The sequence below is a fragment of the Gouania willdenowi genome, chromosome 21 (genome assembly GCF_900634775.1).
Source record: "Gouania willdenowi chromosome 21, fGouWil2.1, whole genome shotgun sequence".
Lineage (NCBI taxonomy): Eukaryota > Metazoa > Chordata > Actinopteri > Blenniiformes > Gobiesocidae > Gouania > Gouania willdenowi.
The window spans coordinates 6,836,629-6,855,043 of NC_041064.1; the positions used below are offsets into that span (position 1 = coordinate 6,836,629).

At 39.6% G+C, this 18,415-nt stretch overlaps 3 protein-coding genes across 3 annotated transcripts; all 3 read right to left on the reverse strand.

Moving 5' to 3' along the window:
* Positions 1 to 3,727: 3,727 nt before the first annotated feature.
* On the reverse strand, positions 3,728 to 4,679 carry LOC114455092 (olfactory receptor 10A3-like). The gene has a single exon (XM_028436107.1). The coding sequence runs from the start codon at positions 4,661 to 4,663 to the stop codon at positions 3,728 to 3,730; it is 936 nt and encodes a 311-aa protein (XP_028291908.1). The 5' UTR covers positions 4,664 to 4,679.
* Positions 4,680 to 9,012: 4,333 nt separating this feature from the next.
* Positions 9,013 to 9,945, reverse strand: LOC114455094 (olfactory receptor 10A6-like). Its single transcript, XM_028436108.1, has one exon. The coding sequence runs from the start codon at positions 9,943 to 9,945 to the stop codon at positions 9,013 to 9,015; it is 933 nt and encodes a 310-aa protein (XP_028291909.1).
* A 6,548-nt stretch (positions 9,946 to 16,493) lies between these two features.
* LOC114455376 (olfactory receptor 1-like) lies at positions 16,494 to 17,426 on the reverse strand. The gene has a single exon (XM_028436572.1). The coding sequence runs from the start codon at positions 17,424 to 17,426 to the stop codon at positions 16,494 to 16,496; it is 933 nt and encodes a 310-aa protein (XP_028292373.1).
* Positions 17,427 to 18,415: the final 989 nt, after the last annotated feature.

An 18,415-nucleotide genomic window follows, 5' to 3' on the forward strand; every position in this document is an offset into this window, starting at 1 on the left:
TTTGGGCTCCATGTCAGTTAGGATGGAGACTGTCCTTTTTGAATCGATCAGCACGTTTCCAAAAGAGGTTGAAGTTATCAATAAAAGTGAAAATATGGAGTTCAGTGTAGAAAGGGGGCATTACATCTACATATAGTTCTCCAACAGGTGCTATCCAGGCAGACACACGTCAGAAGTGGGGGGTGAACAGCAACCCCGTCACTACTATGTAATATACCCCCAACACTGCTTACACACCATTTACACTAATGTCCACCACATACTCATTCTCATTCCCCTCACACATAGTCTAGCACCAGGTGTTTCCATGCAGGCAGACCTGCTAATACTGTGTTGTGTTTTTCTGCAGTCAGTGCCTTCTCCTCGCTCTTTTCTCTCGTTTCTGTTTCAGGTGTGTTAATGCTGGAGCTGGCAGTTCCTGATCTATGGTTCACAGTTCAACTAGTCTTGGAAATTCTGATGTTCTATCTCTCTATCCTGTTCTGGTCTCCTCCTTCTGTCCACTAACCCCAGCCAGTCAAAGCAGATGGCCGCCACCTCTGAGCCTGGTTCTTCTGGAGTTTTATTCCTGTTAAAAGGGAGGTTGTTTCTCCCCACTGTATGGTGCATTTTCATGTGGATTTGTTGGGTTTATTTCTTAACAATTTTATATTTTCTGATGAGCACTATAAGATGACTGTTGTTGTAATTAGCACTAAATAAATAAAGTTGAATCGAATTTAACTAAATTGTCTGCGCTATCTGTGACATGCTTAACATTGAGGTGGTAGCGGAGGCTAGAAGAGTTCCGGTGATTGGAAAACTCTTTTTTTTTCACAATTTGCATACAACTGTTTTTGTCGAGCTTTCGATCTGGTATTTGTTTTTAACTAAAATTTGCGTCAACGAAAACACAGCACCAATTTCCCAGGTTCTGCTGTTTCTTGTGTTATGGTCTGTGCATTGGTATTATGAGTGTACCAGGAACTCCAGCAAAGAGAGAAAGGTGGCCTCATTCCTCACACAACAGTAGCTTTAGATGGTTGAAACTTGAGAACATGTCATGTAGATCTACTTCTTTGCATTCCCTGCTGTGTACAAAGTTACCACTCCCTCAACCTTTATGCGAATTTTCCACAAATCCAGTTGTTAAACATTCTTTCAAGATCTGGGCTCAATTCAGAAGAAGTTTCGGTCTAAATAATCTGTCAATTTACGCTCCTGTAATGCAAAACCATATGTTTGTCCCTTCCGTTGTTGATGACTCTTTTGCAGTGTGGTTCACCCATGGCCTGAGGACACTGAAGGACATGTTTGTTGAAGGACTGTTTGCCTCATTTCAACAAGTGAAAGGTATATTTCAAATTCATGATTCTCATTTTTTCAGATATCTTCAGCTTTGCAGTTTTGTGTCTGCTTCACTTAATCACTTCCCATCACGACCACCTGACACACTCCTTGAAAACATTTTAGACTTGAATGCAAACTCAAAAGGACTTACTGGTAAAATCTATGCTATTATTAATTCCTATGATTTGGAACCATTGTCTCGTGTCAAAGGAAAGTGGGAGGAGGAATTTATAACGGTATTCCCTGAAGATGTATGGCAATCTGTGATAGATAAGATATATTCTTCTTCAATTTGTTTAAGGTATAGGGTAATTCAATTTAAAATTGTTCACAGATTGCATTGGTCAAAAGTGAAACTGAGGAAATTTAAACCTGACCTAGACCCCCCACTGTGATCACTGTGAAACTGAACCAGCGACTCTATCGCACATGTTTTGGTTCTGCTCAAAATTGACACACTTTTGGGAATCCATATTTAGATTTCTTTCGGATGTATTTCAGATTAATGTTGAACCGGGCGCCACAACTGCAATATTTGGTGTTGTATCTCAATTTTCAAAATGTAATCAAAAGCAAATAGATGTGATTGCGTTTAGTACACTTATTGCCCGAAGGCTTATACTGCTTAAATGGAAAGACAAATACCCTCCATCGTTTAGAATGTGGTTTGTTGATCTTTTGTCTCATCTAACATTGGAGAAGATACGATATTCTATAAGAGGTTGTGTCAGTAAGTTTTTTTTATTCTCTGGCAACCCATCTTGGATCAAATTAAACAGGTGGATCCCTCATTTCTTCTATCAGAATGATGTCATATTCATATTTCCATTTTATTGGTAATTTATTATTTTTATTTTTAATTTTTTTTTAATTTTAAGGTGCAACAGGGTGGGAGTGTTCTGTGGGAGGGAGGAGGGGGGTTATTAGCTAAACAAAAAAAAAGACTTGTATTTTCTTCTCTTCTGTTTTGTATCATGTCTACAATAAAAACATTTTGAACAAAAAAAAAAAGAGAGAGAGAGGTTCTGCACTGCTGTGAAGGGGAAAAAAAAGTAACGCGATAAAGTCCCAGCAGTAGTCTACGCCCTAACTACAGGTCTACTGTTTGAAAACCTACTTATTAGGTTTTCAAACATAATATTATTCTTCTTCTGTACCTGTTATATAGACATGGAAAAAAAAACTAGTATAAAAAATCTAAAGCTCCATAAATACCCTCCTGACAACAAAATTATGGTGAAAAAAACATTTTAGATAAGACCTGATCCAAATATCTTATTACATGTTGATTTTAGAAGTTTACTCTCCTTTTTATTTTCTTCTTCTCTGTTTTTCTTACAAAATGCTCTTGAAAGTGGCTGAAATATAGGTTTTCTTTATTTTTCTCCTTCCTTTATATGAATCCAGTGTAGTAAAAAAACGGCTTTAGAATTCCGTCAGTGCTGTAACATGGTTTATTTCAGGTGGAACATGTTGGTGATCTTTGTGTAGAAAACAAAAGGCAAAACCTCACACTTTGTGTGACCTTCAAAGAATTCAGTTTAAGGAATATGTGTGTTTACAATAAGGTAAAAGTAAACGTGTATTTTTATTGACTCAGTGGGTAAAAGCTGGTTAATAGATTTTTAAGATTTATGCTTTACGTGTAATATTAACACAATTTATTCATCTTTAATATTGATCATGAACCAATTATCATGGTAGGATAACATGAGTAATCACGACCATCAACAGTATATTTTATTGAAGCACCTTTTACAATCCCATAAAAATGGTTTTAAGATTTAAAATCAAGAGAAAATCAGTTTTATATGTTTGTAGCTTAAAATGCTCATATTTACACACACACACACACACACACACACACACACACACACACACACACACACACACACACACACACACACACACACACACACACACACACACACACATTAAAAGTGAACAAACTAATTCAAGTATGACAACCAACTGTTTATTTGAAGTTATGTTTATAAAGGTAAATGATTAATGATTAATTTCAGATGTTTCTGCACATAATTTCCAGTAAAACATTTATTACATCGTGAATCAAACTTTGTGATATTTACTCCATCAAAAGTGTGTCAAATGTGCACAATCCAAGGCCAAACACACACATACAACTGTATTCAATGAAATTTCATGGACAGTAACTATATTGAGTAAGTATGCTTATGTAACATGTAAAAAATGTTTAACTGTGTCGACATAAATATTTTGTTAAATCCTTTTCCCACAAATCTGCATCATTCAGCTCGGAAACGTAATAACTACAACGATACAGCAATGAGTCTTAATACAGTATTTTATAAAAAAGCACATTTAGTTTGCATCAAGAGGCAATAAAAAGTAGAAGTAAAAAGAACATAGAAGTGATTCATGTGAATTTTGGTGGTTTTAACTTCTTCAATATTTTCCTTCTGATTTCTGGCAGTTTAAGGCCGTAGACCAGCGGGTTCGTAACAGGAGGAATGATGATGAATTCCATCGCCAGAACAACTGCAACAAAAGGATTCACTCCCTTCAGGTTTTGTCGGCTCAGGGCGGTGTCGGTGAATAAAGTGAGAGAGTAAACGGCGAATGAAACAACGTGTGGCAAACAACTCTGTAACACTTTTCTTCTGACCTTTGAGGTCTGTTTCCAACACGCCAGCACAATCCTCAGGTACGTGTACAGGATAAAACTGAAGGGAAGAAAGGTGAAAATTATGGTTCCCATTGTGGAAGCAATACTGTTTACAGAGCTTTGATCACATGCCAGTAATACAACGTTCCAGCTCGCACAGTAGATCTTGTAAATTTTGTTTCCACATAACTGAAGTCTAACAACATTAGACATGTATATGGAAAGACTACAGGCTGGGAACACCCAGGCAGTACATCCGAGAATGCAAACCACTTTAGAATTAATCTTTCTGCTGTAATGTAAAGGATGGCACACAGCAACAAACCTGTCGTACGCCATAACGCACAGAATAGTCAGTTCATATAAGCCATACGTGTAAATAACATAGATCTGAGTGAAGCAAGCAAGGCGGGAGATGAGATGAGTGTCAGACAGCAGGTCCATGAGGAATCTGGGGAAGAAAGCAGTAGAACCGTACAAAGCATTGAAGGATAAAAAAGCAATAAATATATACATGGGCTGATGAAGAGCGCTTTCACGAGCTATTACTACAATCACGACACCATTAGCAAAAACAATGAAGGAGTATATGAGGAGGCAAAAGACAAAAGCTAAGTAGCGATAATGTCCAATCTTCATGAACATGGTGAGGTTAAAGTAAAAAGAGATGGTCTGGTTTTCCATCATCTCCAAGTCCAAGCTCCTCTCCTTCTTCCTGAAATAGCTCAACAGTTAGCCAACTACCTGAAACCAAACAACATAATGTAATTTAGTATTTTAGCCTGAGGGAGAGCTGACAATGACTAACAGCAACTGTGGGCACAGACGAGTGTTCCCACCTTTTAACATTTCCTACATTGACGTCATCATCTTGTTTCAGCCCAGGAGAGTTTGGATGCCTATTTTTTTAAAGCAGTAGTAGTAATAATAATTGTTACTAAAATTACATTTGTTGGACAAATGATGAGTGCTTGTTTGTTGTTTACTTAAAATAAAAATAAAAACTTAATTAGGGACTTTGTATATAATTAATCTAAATTAATCACCTAATAATAATTGACACAAGAAGCAATGTTTTTCAATTTAAATGGACTTTGATATATGACTGAATCAATGCCTATTTTTTTTAAAGCAGTAGTAGTAATAATAATTGTTGAGATAATTTGTTAATTTGAAAAAATAAATAAATACATGTCTACACTACTGGTGGGACTCGATTTAAAAAAAAATCTAATTAATTAGAGACTTTCTAATGACTTAATCTCAATGAATGTCAATTAATAAGGTAGGTATGCACTTGTAGAGCTGTGGATCGCAAACTGCAAGTTTGATTTTAGCATTTGGGCTCCATGTCAGTTAGGATGGAGACCGTCCTTTTTGAATCGATCAGCACGTTTCCAAAAGAGGTTGAAGTTATCAATAAAAGTGAAAATATGGAGTTCAGTGTAGGAAGGGGGCATTACATCTACATATAGTTCTCCAACAGGTGCTATCCAGGCAGACACACGTCAGAAGTGGGGGGTGAACAGCAACCCCGTCACTACTATGTAATATACCCCAACACTGCTTACACACCATTTACACTAATGTCCACCACATACTCATTCTCATTCCCCTCACACATAGTCTAGCACTAGGTGTTTCCATGCAGGCAGACCTGCTAATACTGTGTTGTGTTTTTCTGCAGTCAGTGCCTTCTCCTCGCTCTTTTCTCTCGTTTCTGTTTCAGGTGTGTTAATGCTGGAGCTGGCAGTTCCTGATCTATGGTTCACAGTTCAACTAGTCTTGGAAATTCTGATGTTCTATCTCTCTATCCTGTTCTGGTCTCCTCCTTCTGTCCACTAACCCCAGCCAGTCAAAGCAGATGGCCGCCACCTCTGAGCCTGGTTCTACTGGAGTTTTATTCCTGTTAAAAGGGAGATTGTTTTTCCCCACTGTATGGTGCATTTTCATGTGGATTTGTTGGGTTTATTTTTTAACAATTTTATATTTTCTGACGAGCACTATAAGATGACTGTTGTTGTAATTAGCACTAAATAAATAAAGTTGAATCGAATTTAACTAAATTGTCTGCGCTATCTGTGACATGCTTAACATTGAGGTGGTAGCGGAGGCTAGAAGAGTTCCGGTGATTGGAAAACTCTTTTTTTTTCACAATTTGCATACAACTGTTTTTGTCGAGCTTTCGATCTGGTATTTGTTTTTAACTAAAATTTGCGTCAACAAAAACACAGCACCAATTTCCCAGGTTCTGCTGTTTCTTGTGTTGTGGTCTGTGCATTGGTATTATGAGTGTACCAGGAACTCCAGCAAAGAGAGAAAGGTGGCCTCATTCCTCACACAACAGTAGTTTTAGATGGTTGAAACTTGAGAACATGTCATGTAGATCTACTTCTTTGCATTCCCTGCTGTGTACAAAGTTACCACTCCCTCAACCTTTATGCGAATTTTCCACAAATCCAGTTGTTAAACATTCTTTCAAGATCTGGGCTCAATTCAGAAGAAGTTTCGGTTTAAATAATCTGTCAATTTACGCTCCTGTAATGCAAAACCATATGTTTGTCCCTTCCATTGTTGATGACTCTTTTGCAGTGTGGTTCACCCATGGCCTGAGGACACTGAAGGACATGTTTGTTGAAGGACTGTTTGCCTCATTTCAACAAGTGAAAGGGACATTTCATGATTCTCAATTTTTCAGATATCTTCAGCTTTGCAGTTTTGTGTCTGCTTCACTTAATCACTTCCCATCACGACCACCTGACACACTCCTTGAAAACATTTTAGACTTGAATGCAAACTCAAAAGGACTTACTGGTAAAATCTATGCTATTATTAATTCCTATGATTTGGAACCATTGTCTCGTGTCAAAGGAAAGTGGGAGGAGGAATTTATAACGGTAATCCCTGAAGATGTATGGCAATCTGTGATAGATAAGATATATTCTTCTTCAATTTGTTTAAGGCATAGGGTAATTCAATTTAAAATTGTTCACAGATTGCATTGGTCAAAAGTGAAACTGAGGAAATTTAAACCTGACCTAGACCCCCCACTGTGATCACTGTGAAACTGAACCAGCGACTCTATCGCACATGTTTTGGTTTTGCTCAAAATTGACACACTTATGGGAATCCATATTTAGATTTCTTTCGGATGTATTTCAGATTAATGTTGAACCGGGCGCCACAACTGCAATATTTGGTCTTGTATCTCAATTTTCAAAATGTAATCAAAAGCAAATAGATGTGATTGCGTTTAGTACACTTATTGCCCGAAGGCTTATACTGCTTAAATGGAAAGACAAATACCCTCCATTTTTTAGAATGTGGTTTGTTGATCTTTTGTCTCATCTAACATTGGAGAAGATACGATATTCTATAAGAGGTTGTGTCAGTAAGTTTTTTTTATTCTCTGGCAACCCATCTTGGATCAAATTAAACAGGTGGATCCCTCATTTCTTCTATCAGAATGATGTCATAATCATATTTCCATTTTATTGGTAATTTATTTTTTATTTTTTTATTTTTTTTTAATTTTAAGGTGCAACAGGGTGGGAGTGTTCTGTGGGAGGGAGGAGGGGAGTTATTAGCTAAACAAAAAAAAAGACTTGTATTTTCTTCTCTTCTGTTTTGTATCATGTCTACAATAAAAACATTTTGAACAAAAAAAAAAGAGAGAGAGGTTCTGCACTGCTGTGAAGGGGAAAAAAAAAGCGATTAAAAGTTATTTTTAATCCCGAAATTAATTAATCACACGTAACGCGATAAAGTCCCAACAGTGGTCTACGCCCTAACTACAGGTCTACTGTTTGAAAACCTACTTATTAGGTTTTCAAACATAATATTATTCTTCTTCTGTACCTGTTATATAGACATGGTAAAAAAAAACTAGTATAAAAAATCTAAAGCTCCATAAATACCCTCCTGACAACAAAATTATGGTGAAAAAAACATTTTAGATAAGACCTGATCCAAATATCTTATTACATGTTGATTTTAGAAGTTTACTCTCCTTTTTATTTTCTTCTTCTCTGTTTTTCTTACAAAATGCTCTTGAAAGTGGCTGAAATATAGGTTTTCTTTGTTTTTCTACTTTCTTTATATGAATCCAGTGTAGTAAAAAAACGGCTTTAGAATTCCGTCAGTGCTGTAACATGGTTTATTTCAGGTGGAACATGTTGGTGATCTTTGTTTAGAAAACAAAAGGCAAAACCTCACACTTTGTGTGACCTTCAAAGAATTCAGTTTAAGGAATATTTGTGTTTACAATAAGGTAAAAGTAAACGTGTATTTTTATTGACTCAGTGGGTAAAAGCTGGTTAATAGATTTTTAAGATTTATGCTTTACGTGTAATATTAACACAATTTATTCATCTTTAATATTGATCATGAACCAATTATCATGGTAGGAGAACATGAGTAATCACGACCATCAACAGTATATTTTATTGAAGCACCTTTGACAATCCCATAAAAATGGTTTTAAGATTTAAAATCAAGAGAAAATCAGTTTTATATGTATGTAGCTTAAAATGCTCACATTTACACACACACACACACACACACACACACACATTAAAAGTGAACAAACTAATTCAAGTATGACAGCCAACTGTTTATTTGAAGTTATGTTTATAAAGGTAAATGATTAATGATTAATTTCAGATGTTTCTGCACATAATTTCCGGTAAAACATTTATTACATCGTGAATCAAACTTTGTGATATTTACTCCATCAAAAGTGTGTCAAATGTGCACAATCCAAGGCCAAACACACACATACAACTGTATTCAATGAAATTTCATGGACAGTAACTATATTGAGTAAGTATGCTTATGTAACATGTAAAAAATATTTAACTGTGTCAACATAAATATTTTGTTAAATCCTTTTCCCACAAATCTGCATCATTCAGCTCGTAAACGTAATAACTACAATGATACAGCAATGAGTCTTAATACAGTATTTTATAAAAAAGCACATTTAGTTTGCATCAAGGGGCAATAAAAAGGAGAAGTAAAAAGAACATAGAAGTGATTCATGTGAATTTTGGTGGTTTTAACTTCTTCAATATTTTCCTTCTGATTTCTGGCAGTTTAAGGCCGTAGACCAGCGGGTTCGTAACAGGAGGAATGATGATGAATTCCATCGCCAGAACAACTGCAACAAAAGGATTCACTCCCTTCAGGTTTTGTCGGCTCAGGGCGGTGTCGGTAAATAAAGTGACGGAGTAAATGGCAAATGAAACAACGTGTGGCAAACAACTCTGTAACAATTTTCTTCTGACCTTTGAGGTCTGTTTCCAACACGCCAGCACAATCCTCAGGTACGTGTACAGTATAAAACTGAAGGGAAGAAAGGTGAGAATTATGGCTCCCATTGTGGAAGCAATACTGTTTACAGAGCTTTGATCACATGCCAGTAATACAACGTTCCAGCTCGCACAGTAGATCTTATAAATTTTGTTTCCACATAACTGAAGTCTAACAACATTAGACATGTATATGGAAAGACTACAGGCTGGGAACACCCAGGCAGTACATCCGAGAATGCAAACCACTTTATAATTCATCTTTCTGCTGTAATGTAAAGGATGGCACACAGCAACAAACCTGTCGTACGCCATTACGCACAGAATAGTCAGTTCATATGAGCCATACGTGTAAATAACATAGATCTGAGTGAAGCAACCAGGGCGGGAGATGAGATGAGTGTCAGACAGCAGGTCCATGAGGAATCTGGGGAAGAAAGCAGTAGAACCGTACAAAGCATTGAAGGATAAAAAAGCAATAAATATATACATGGGCTGATGAAGAGCGCTTTCACGAGCTATTACTACAATCAAGACACCATTAGCAAAAACAATGAAGGAGTATATGAGGAGGCAAAAGACAAAAGCTAAGTAGCGATAATGTCCAATCTTCATGAACATGGTGAGGTTAAAGTAAAAAGAGATGGTCTGGTTTTCCATCATCTCCAAGTCCAAGCTCCTCTTTTTCTTCCTGTAATAGCTCAACAGTTAACCAACTACCTGAAACCAAACAACATAACATCATTCAATATTTTTGGTCTGAGGGAGAGCCGACACAGCAACTGTGGGCACAGACGAGAGTTCCCGCCTTTTAACATTTCCTACATTGACGTCATCATCTTGTTTCAGCCCAGGAGAGTTTGGATGCTTATTTTTTTTAAAGCAGTAGTAATAATAATAATAAGTTTTATTATCATTTGTTAATTTGAAAAAAAACCAATATATGCCTACACTACTGGTGGGACTCGATTAAAAAAAAAATCTAATTAATTAGAGACTTTCTAATGACTTAATCTCAATGAATGTCAATTAATGAGGTAGGTATGCACTTGTAGAGCTGTGGATCACAAACTGCAAGTTTGATTTTAGCATTTGGGCTCCATGTCAGTTAGGATGGAGACCGTCCTTTTTGAATCGATCAGCACGTTTCCAAAAGAGGTTGAAGTTATCAATAAAAGTGAAAATATGGAGTTCAGTGTAGGAAGGGGATCAAAGATAAACAAAGACTTCCCACACATCTTTAAAACAAGAAGGTTAAACTCGTTCATGGCCGCACCGATTTACGTTTTAGTAACAGTTGCTGGCAACGTGGGTAACATTTGGTTAAGTTTGTCTAAGATGGTACGCTGTAGCACCTGGAATACAGTGTGTGATGGCATTAAATCATTTTATGTTAATAAATCACCAATAAAGAGTGAAGTTGGAGTGGCCCTGTTACACTTTCTGGGAGTTTATGACGGTGAACGGGTTGCGGCTGGCCGCGGAGGAGCCTCCGTCTTTGAGGTAGGTTGGCATGGAAGCGGCTCTGCAGCAGCCAAAACCGGCGCAGTAGTAGAGCGGTGTTTGTCCGCTGTGGACGAGGTTGGAAGGCTGTACAAAAAAAAAATGCTTGTGGAGAGTAAATGAAAGAGCAATGCCTTTTTCCATTGTTTTCTGTCTTTCACGCACAACAACTTCAGCCAATGACGGTTGGCGCGGCGTTGGAACAGGATAGTCGTGAACCCGGGTTGTCCCAGAGAACTGTATTGTTGTCACGTAGAGTAGTTCTATGGAAGAAAGACAAAATCGCTATTGACTGTTGAATGGCCGCATCCGTGTACTTTTTCATTTGTTTGAAATGTGACAAATCTTCAGTTGATTGGTAATTTCCTTGATGTTGTTTAGTTTATAAATGTCCTTCTCAAACAGTGACTGAGGAGCGGCATCTCCACGGTCCGTAGTTGTGGCCATCTTGGTTTGCCAAACTATCAGAGCAAATAGTGTCTCTGGATGACATCACTCTGTCACCCAGTACCACAGTAAAGAACTTACTGGATTCTAACGTCGATCGCTGCTGCCGCATCTTTTTCGTCAGAGAATTTTAACACTGTAGTGCTTTAATTGCCCCCACGCTTAGGAAATGCACTGTTCTGAAGCCCCCCACGGCTGTTGAAATAAAGGCCGACTGCCAACATCCCTGTCTTCGGCTCGGCTCACCACCTCTTGTCGCTCCCCATGGCTGTCGAGAAAGACGCTGGCCTCAATAACCTAGTTGTTGGCTTGGCGTCGACACCACCCATGTCCACCCACGTGGTCACCTGGTGTTGGCTGTCGTCCTCCGCTAGCTTAACAGTTAGTCCCCACGCAGCTGTGCTAACTAGCTTCTCCATCTGCTGCACCTCGGCACAGATGAAGAAAATGGAGGAAAAGGCCCCACGCACTGGAGGGGCTGGAAGCTCAGAAGCCTGACTATAAAGGTGCAGGAAGAAGATCTCCTAGCTAGACACGCACCAGATCTGCTCCAAGTGCCTAGGGTTGGAACACGCCCAGCAGGCTCTGGATGCTCCCGGAGACTGCTAGCACTGCATCGGCTTCACTGGCGTGCCAGGAGGGCCTGTCGGAGGAGATACCCATCCCTCCCCCGCTCAGCGACGAGCACCCCTTATAGGTCCAGCTGGGGCTCACAGTCTGACATTGCGTTTGTCCCTCTGCCCGGAGAAGACATTCTCAACCTGTGGAGGACAATAATGATGTTTTCTCAAAGTTCCTCATCTCAGAGGACGAGGAGGACAACAACATCTTTGACACCTCGGCTCGGGCTGCGGAGCCCACAGCCTATGCCGCCTCTACGGAGGGAGGAAGCATTTCATGTTGCTCCTCACAGCCTACCGGGCGGAGCTGTGTGACGACTTTGGGACGTCTCCGGACCCGGCCTGCTGGGAAGCAATGTCGGTACTCACCGACCTATGCCTCCGGGTCCAGCGCGTGTGGTTCAGGCCACCGGAAAAGCAATGGGAGCCATGGTCCTCAAGGAACAGGCCCGCTGGCTCAACCTGGTGAACCTGTCGGGAGCAGAAAAGGGAGATATTTTTGACATTCTCGTCATCCCAGAAGGAATCTTTGGCTCAGTGCTGGCCTCCATCCAGAGGTTCTGCGAGGCCAAGAAAAAGAATGACAAGCTCTCCGCCTTTGCCTTCCAAGGAAGGCCCCGATCTTGTCTCCAACTGCTCGCTGCAAGGCTTTCCTGGTCCTCAAGGTGCTCAGCTTGTGCTCCGTCCGCACACCCCACCCAAGCAAGAAAAAGAAGAGAGAAACCTGACGCGGTCCCTCTCTCTTCACCGGTGATGCGGCTGGACGTTCCCCGTTCTCCAGCCCCACCTGTTCTGTTTCGGTGTGTGCTCCCTGGGGTGCGGGGGAGTACCCCCGGCTCTTCGCCACGACGGCACATCCCGATGGCTGCCAGGAGGGAAGGACTGTTTTCCACAGAGATTCCGGCTGTTGCCCCCCAAGATGTGAAAATAGTAGCCACAAGTATGCACCCACACTCGCATGCTTTTCTATTAAAAATAAAATGTGCCAAGCTGACGCACCGAGGCCAAGGGCCAAAAAACCAACAAAAAAACAGATCACTATAAGCAGTGTAGCGGCGACGCCTGCTCTCATCTCTCGGCGGGGTGGCTATACCCCCAGTGCAGGTATCGGCAGTATCTCCACCACCGCGTTGTCCCCAGGGTGTATGCACATCACATCCCCTAAGGGCGCCACCCCACCACGGTGCGGGGCCCCCATGACGGGCGGGCCGCTGCAGGCTGCCTCTCTCTCCTCCTGAGCGGAGAGGTGGGCCGAGCTTGCGGTGTAATGAAAGATTACAAGGAAATACAGACTGCAGTTCCCGTCTCCCCCTCCCTGGTTTACCGGCGACCTACACTCACAGGCCCAGGGAGAAACAGCCAATGTCCTGCTGGAAGAAATCCTATCACTGCTGGACAGTGGGGTCCGGGATTCGCCCTATCCTGAATTTAGTTGCTCTCAACAGATATCTCAGAAAATACAAGTTCAGGATGCTTACACATGTCTCCCTGTTACGCATGGTGCGCCAAAACGATTGGTTCACATCAGTCGACCTAAAAGTATGCTACGAGTACCGGGTCCTCCCTTTCAGCCTGTCTCTCAGCCTGTGGGTGCGCAGTCCGGTGCACAGAAAGAGCGGTGACCCCACAAAGACAGTGGGGCTGCCGCTTGGCCACGTATCTGGACGACTGGCTGCTTTTGGCACAGTCAGAGGCGGTTGCCAGAGTGCACATTCGCATCTTGTTGTGTCACCTGGTCGATTTGGGTTTTATCATAAACATAGAAAAAAGCATTCCTGGGCCTATCGGTACCTTTCACATCGTGCCTTGCGCTTTTCCTACCGGAATTCAGGACGTATCTTTGTCTGCTCAGGCTTATGGCATCAGCCATCCTGGTGGCCCACCTCGGCCGTCTCAACATGTGGGAATTCCAGCTGTGGGTGGCAACGTGTGGGCTGGATTCAGTGCGTCATGGCACATGGAGAGTGTTTGTTATGCAGGAGTGCCCCAGAACATTGCGTCACAAAAGCATTTGGGCAACGTCACGTCCAGGAAGGTGGTCACCTCAAATGCCAGCTTAACAAGTTGGGACGCGGTGTACGAAGTGCGATTGGTGAGAGGACGCTGGAATGCGGATCTACAGCATTGCCACATCAATTACTTGGAGCTCTCAGCGGTGTTCCTTGTGCTTAAGCACTTTTTTCCGTTCCTCACAGTCCATCATGTCCTGGTGAGGATGGACAATATGACCACAGTGGCATATATCAAACGCCAGGGCATTTGGTACTCCCGTCAGTTGCACCTGCTTAACCACCCAGGCAGCTCATCCACAAATGCAAACCATTATTTTATAAAGCATTAGCAATAAAATGTATTACTATTATTTGTTTAATCATATTGAGTGCACAACTTGTTAACTTTTGCTTTTAGTAGACATTTAGTCAGTTTAATGACTAAACCTTAGCTCTCTCAAAATCAGATTTTTCTTTAAAACATAAACTAACCAAAAACATTTGGTAGCCTTTATCAGTGGTTCTAAAACTTGCGGGGTGCGCCCCCTGGGTGGGGGCGAGATGTCATGACACAACTCAGTCACACTCCAAAGCGTGTATTGACGAAGCTTGTCCACTGCGCAATGCGTAGATATCCTTCGCAAACGCCTCAGAGGGCATAGAAATACTACGCATCATTTGTCCTGTGTTTTCTATGTGGCATACATCAGGTTATGCAACCATATGTCAGTACATAACAAATGATTATTATTATTATTTGTTCATTTGTTTATTCATGTTGAGTGCACAACTTGTTTACCTTTGTTTTTAGTAGATTTTTGGTCTGCCTGAATTATTTTGGAGTTTCAACCTAGCGCAGTTCTAATGACTAAATTTAAGTTCATGCTAAATTAGATTTTTCTTTAAAACATACACTAGCCAAAAACATTAGGTTGCCTTTGTCAGTGGGGGGAAACTGGGGGGCGTAACAAAAATAAATATTTAAGGGGCTTCAAATAGCTCACTGAGCTCTTTGAGGCATAGCGTCACATGAAGCCTGTTGGTCCTTTGACCCTGTTCCTGCTGCTCTTATGCTCTTATTGACCTCGACAGCAGATACAGATCTAAAACTTAAATTGTAAGGCTTTTCAAATGTCATATAACAAAGTTGAAATTGAAGATAATTTACTCACAAATGTACAAGGTTGAAATTGCCGCTCGACAGTTTCTTTCTTTCTTTTTTTTTTTTTCTCGAAAGTTTTCACTCGAAATTTCACTCTCCACCGTAAACTATTGTTTTCTTGATGAAATGTTCAGCTAAACTCTAGAAAAGTTTTGCACATTGCATTATGGGACTGGGAATCTCGTAGACGTATACAAAGAAAAGTAGAAGTAGAAGTGTTCGCATTCGATCATAATCTTCTGTTTCAGTTTGTCAACAAACACATTTTATTCTTTTTATGCACTGTACGTACAGTATATGCATTGTAACTTCAATCTTCCACATTTGTTTGTGAGTGCATGATTACTTTCAGCAAAAAAGTGCAATCTTCTCAAATGATACAGAGACTGTTGCCTGGGGATAAGCCACACCCACTTCTTTACTTTTTGTAAAAACACCTGTATTAAACAATAAATAATACAAAGATATTATTAAAACCATGATGAGAACATGCAACTTATGACATTAAAGTCCAAAGACGAGTCGATTCTAATAATGTGATCACATAATAAAAAGTTTTTGGAGCATTATGAAATGTTTCCGTTTGCTGAAATTATGTGAACAATATAATTTTTTTTAAAACAAATATCTATAATGTATGTGTTTCTTTTAATTGAACAAATCTAATCTAAATACTTATTACCTGTAATTTTCAGAGCTTTTTTTAAATGCCCGAAAAATAAACCACTTGCAAAATCTTGTTTTGAGAAACATTCATTGGTTCGCTGAGAACAAATACTAACATAACATAACGCCTTTGATTATTGAAAAAAGAAGAGGCCGAAAAAAGAAAGAGCAATCATTTTAGTAAGAACAATTCTCGCTGATCACTAGAGAGGAAAAACATAAGTGATTGAAATGTGTCAAATTCAAGGTCCGGGGGCCAAATCTGGCCCTTTAGAGCATCCAATGTGGGCTGTGAGAGAAAATAAAAAAGACAGAGAAAACATGAATTGTGTAAAATAGCAAATAATTTAGTTGTGGATACATCAGTCTGTCCAAAATTCACAAATTCAATGAAACTCCAGAATGTTCTGCAGTTTTTATCACAAGACCGCAGTGATTTTTAAGCACAGATTTTGTAAAGAAACCTACATTTTTCTGAAATCTGACAATTTCTCACAAACAAGCCCACAAAATTTCCCTAAAAATGACCAAATATTGGTCACAAAATGAATGCATTTAGAAGTGAAGATCTTACAGGGACTGCTATCTTTCATTTATTGCTTGGATGTATAAATTATTTACATGTGGAAATGAAAATAAGGGCACAATAATATTAAAAACCTCTGTTTAAAACATCTCCATCGAGTATGTTTCACTGATGCTTTGATGAACATCAACATCATTTTCAATTGGAAATGAACAAACCATCAAAAACAATAAGAGGTTGACATTCTGTGGTGTATTATTGGAAGAAACTACTGCTTGGTAGCTTTCAGTCTATCAGCTCAGGTCTTTCTTCTGTCTTCTACACAAGCGAAAAACACTGTTACGAACCTGAGTCAGCTTCAGTCCGTATATGATTGGATTTAAAATGGGTGGCACCAACAGAAACTGAATGGCCATGAAGTTTTTCACACTCTGCAGCCCACTCGCTGAACCGTAGCGGGCGTACATGAGGTCAAACATCAGAGCACATGTGACGTTGAGCAAACACAATAAATGAGGTACACACGTCTGCGTGAACTTCGTCCTGCCCTCTTTGGACTTTAAAGCCGATTTGATCACCTTCACATAGGAACACACAATGAAAAGATTGTGGCTCAGATAGAAAAATATCAAAATAAAGCCAACGATGTTGTTGTTTGTGATGGAACTGCACGAAAGCTTGATGACTGACCAGTTTTCACAGTAAAGTTTTTGTATGTGGTTGTCACACAGCTCCAGCGTGGAGGACATTATCAGTACAGCACTCTGGCAGAACAATGGCACCAATCTGGAGAGGAAAACCAACACAGCAATCCTTTTCTTGGTCATAACGGAGTGATAGTCTAGTGGTCGGCAGATGGCCAAGTATCGGTCGTACGCCATCAGTACCAGAACTGAAAAATCGGTTGTTGCGTAAGAGTAAATGACAAAGGCCTGCAGCAGACAGCCACTGTAGGATATCGTCGGAGATTTGGAGAAGAAGTCAAAAAGAAACTTGGGGTAGAAAGCTGCTGTGCCGTAGAGGCTGTTAGTGCATAGATTACAGAGGAAAATGTACATGGGTTGATGAAGCTTCTCCTCCACGACAATCGTAACAATGAGCGTGAGATTCACAAACAGGATTACAACGTAACTCAGCAGAGTGAGAAAGAACAGAACGAACCTTTGTTCCTTCGTCACATCGTCCAGCCCTAACAACTGAAACTCAAACACACTTCTATTGATCATCATTCACACATAAAGACTGATTAAGAACTGATCAACCCAATGGATAGTGCAGCACCTTCTTACCCAGCACCAACTCTCCTCCACTGCAGGAGACGCCTCAATGTGGCACTACTTTTATTTTTCTGTCACAAACTCTCTCTGTCCAATCACAGCTTTACTCTTCTCTAGGGTTTAATTAGCTGCTCCAAATGGTAAGAAAAATGCTCATTTTTTAATATTATTTCCCTTTTTATATTTTAACTTTATTCATCCAGGTAAGATTGATTAATATAAATGCATTTTGAGGAAATATTAGGAAAAAAGAGGAGTTTATTCAAACAAAATCAAACATTACATGATGACACGTTAAAACAGACATGCTTTATGATAGGAGCATGTGACTTAAAAAAATGTCCCTGATCATGACTTTAAAGACTAAATATGATAAGATGTTGATTTTAATATTTGTTTGTTTTTGGACTTTCAATAGAATGTTTGTATGGTGCAAAGTTGACACACACCAGGAAAGATTTTTAATACAAATATTTGTTCATTTAGGGCTCAAGATTTTAAGGATTCAAGGATACTTTATTTGTCATTATTTACATAAAGAAATAGCATCTCCAAGTTCCCCGTTAAGCCCTTAAATAATAGACAAAAAGAATCATAGTAAAAAAGAGTCATTTTTTTAAAACAAATTGCATTTGAGAAAAAAAAAACTTTAGAAATTTTTTTTTATATATATACAGTGGGGCAAAAAAGTATTTAGTCAGCCACCAATTGTTCAAGTTCTCCCACTTAAAATGATGACAGAGGTCTGTAATTTTCATCATAGGTACACTTCAACCGTGAGAGACAGAATGTTAAAAAAAAATCCAGGAATTCACGTTGTAGGATTTTTAAAGAATTTATTTGTAAATTATGGTGGAAAATAAGTATTTGGTCAATAACAAAAATTCAACTCAATACTTTGTAATATAACCTTTGTTGGCAATAACAGAGGTCAAACG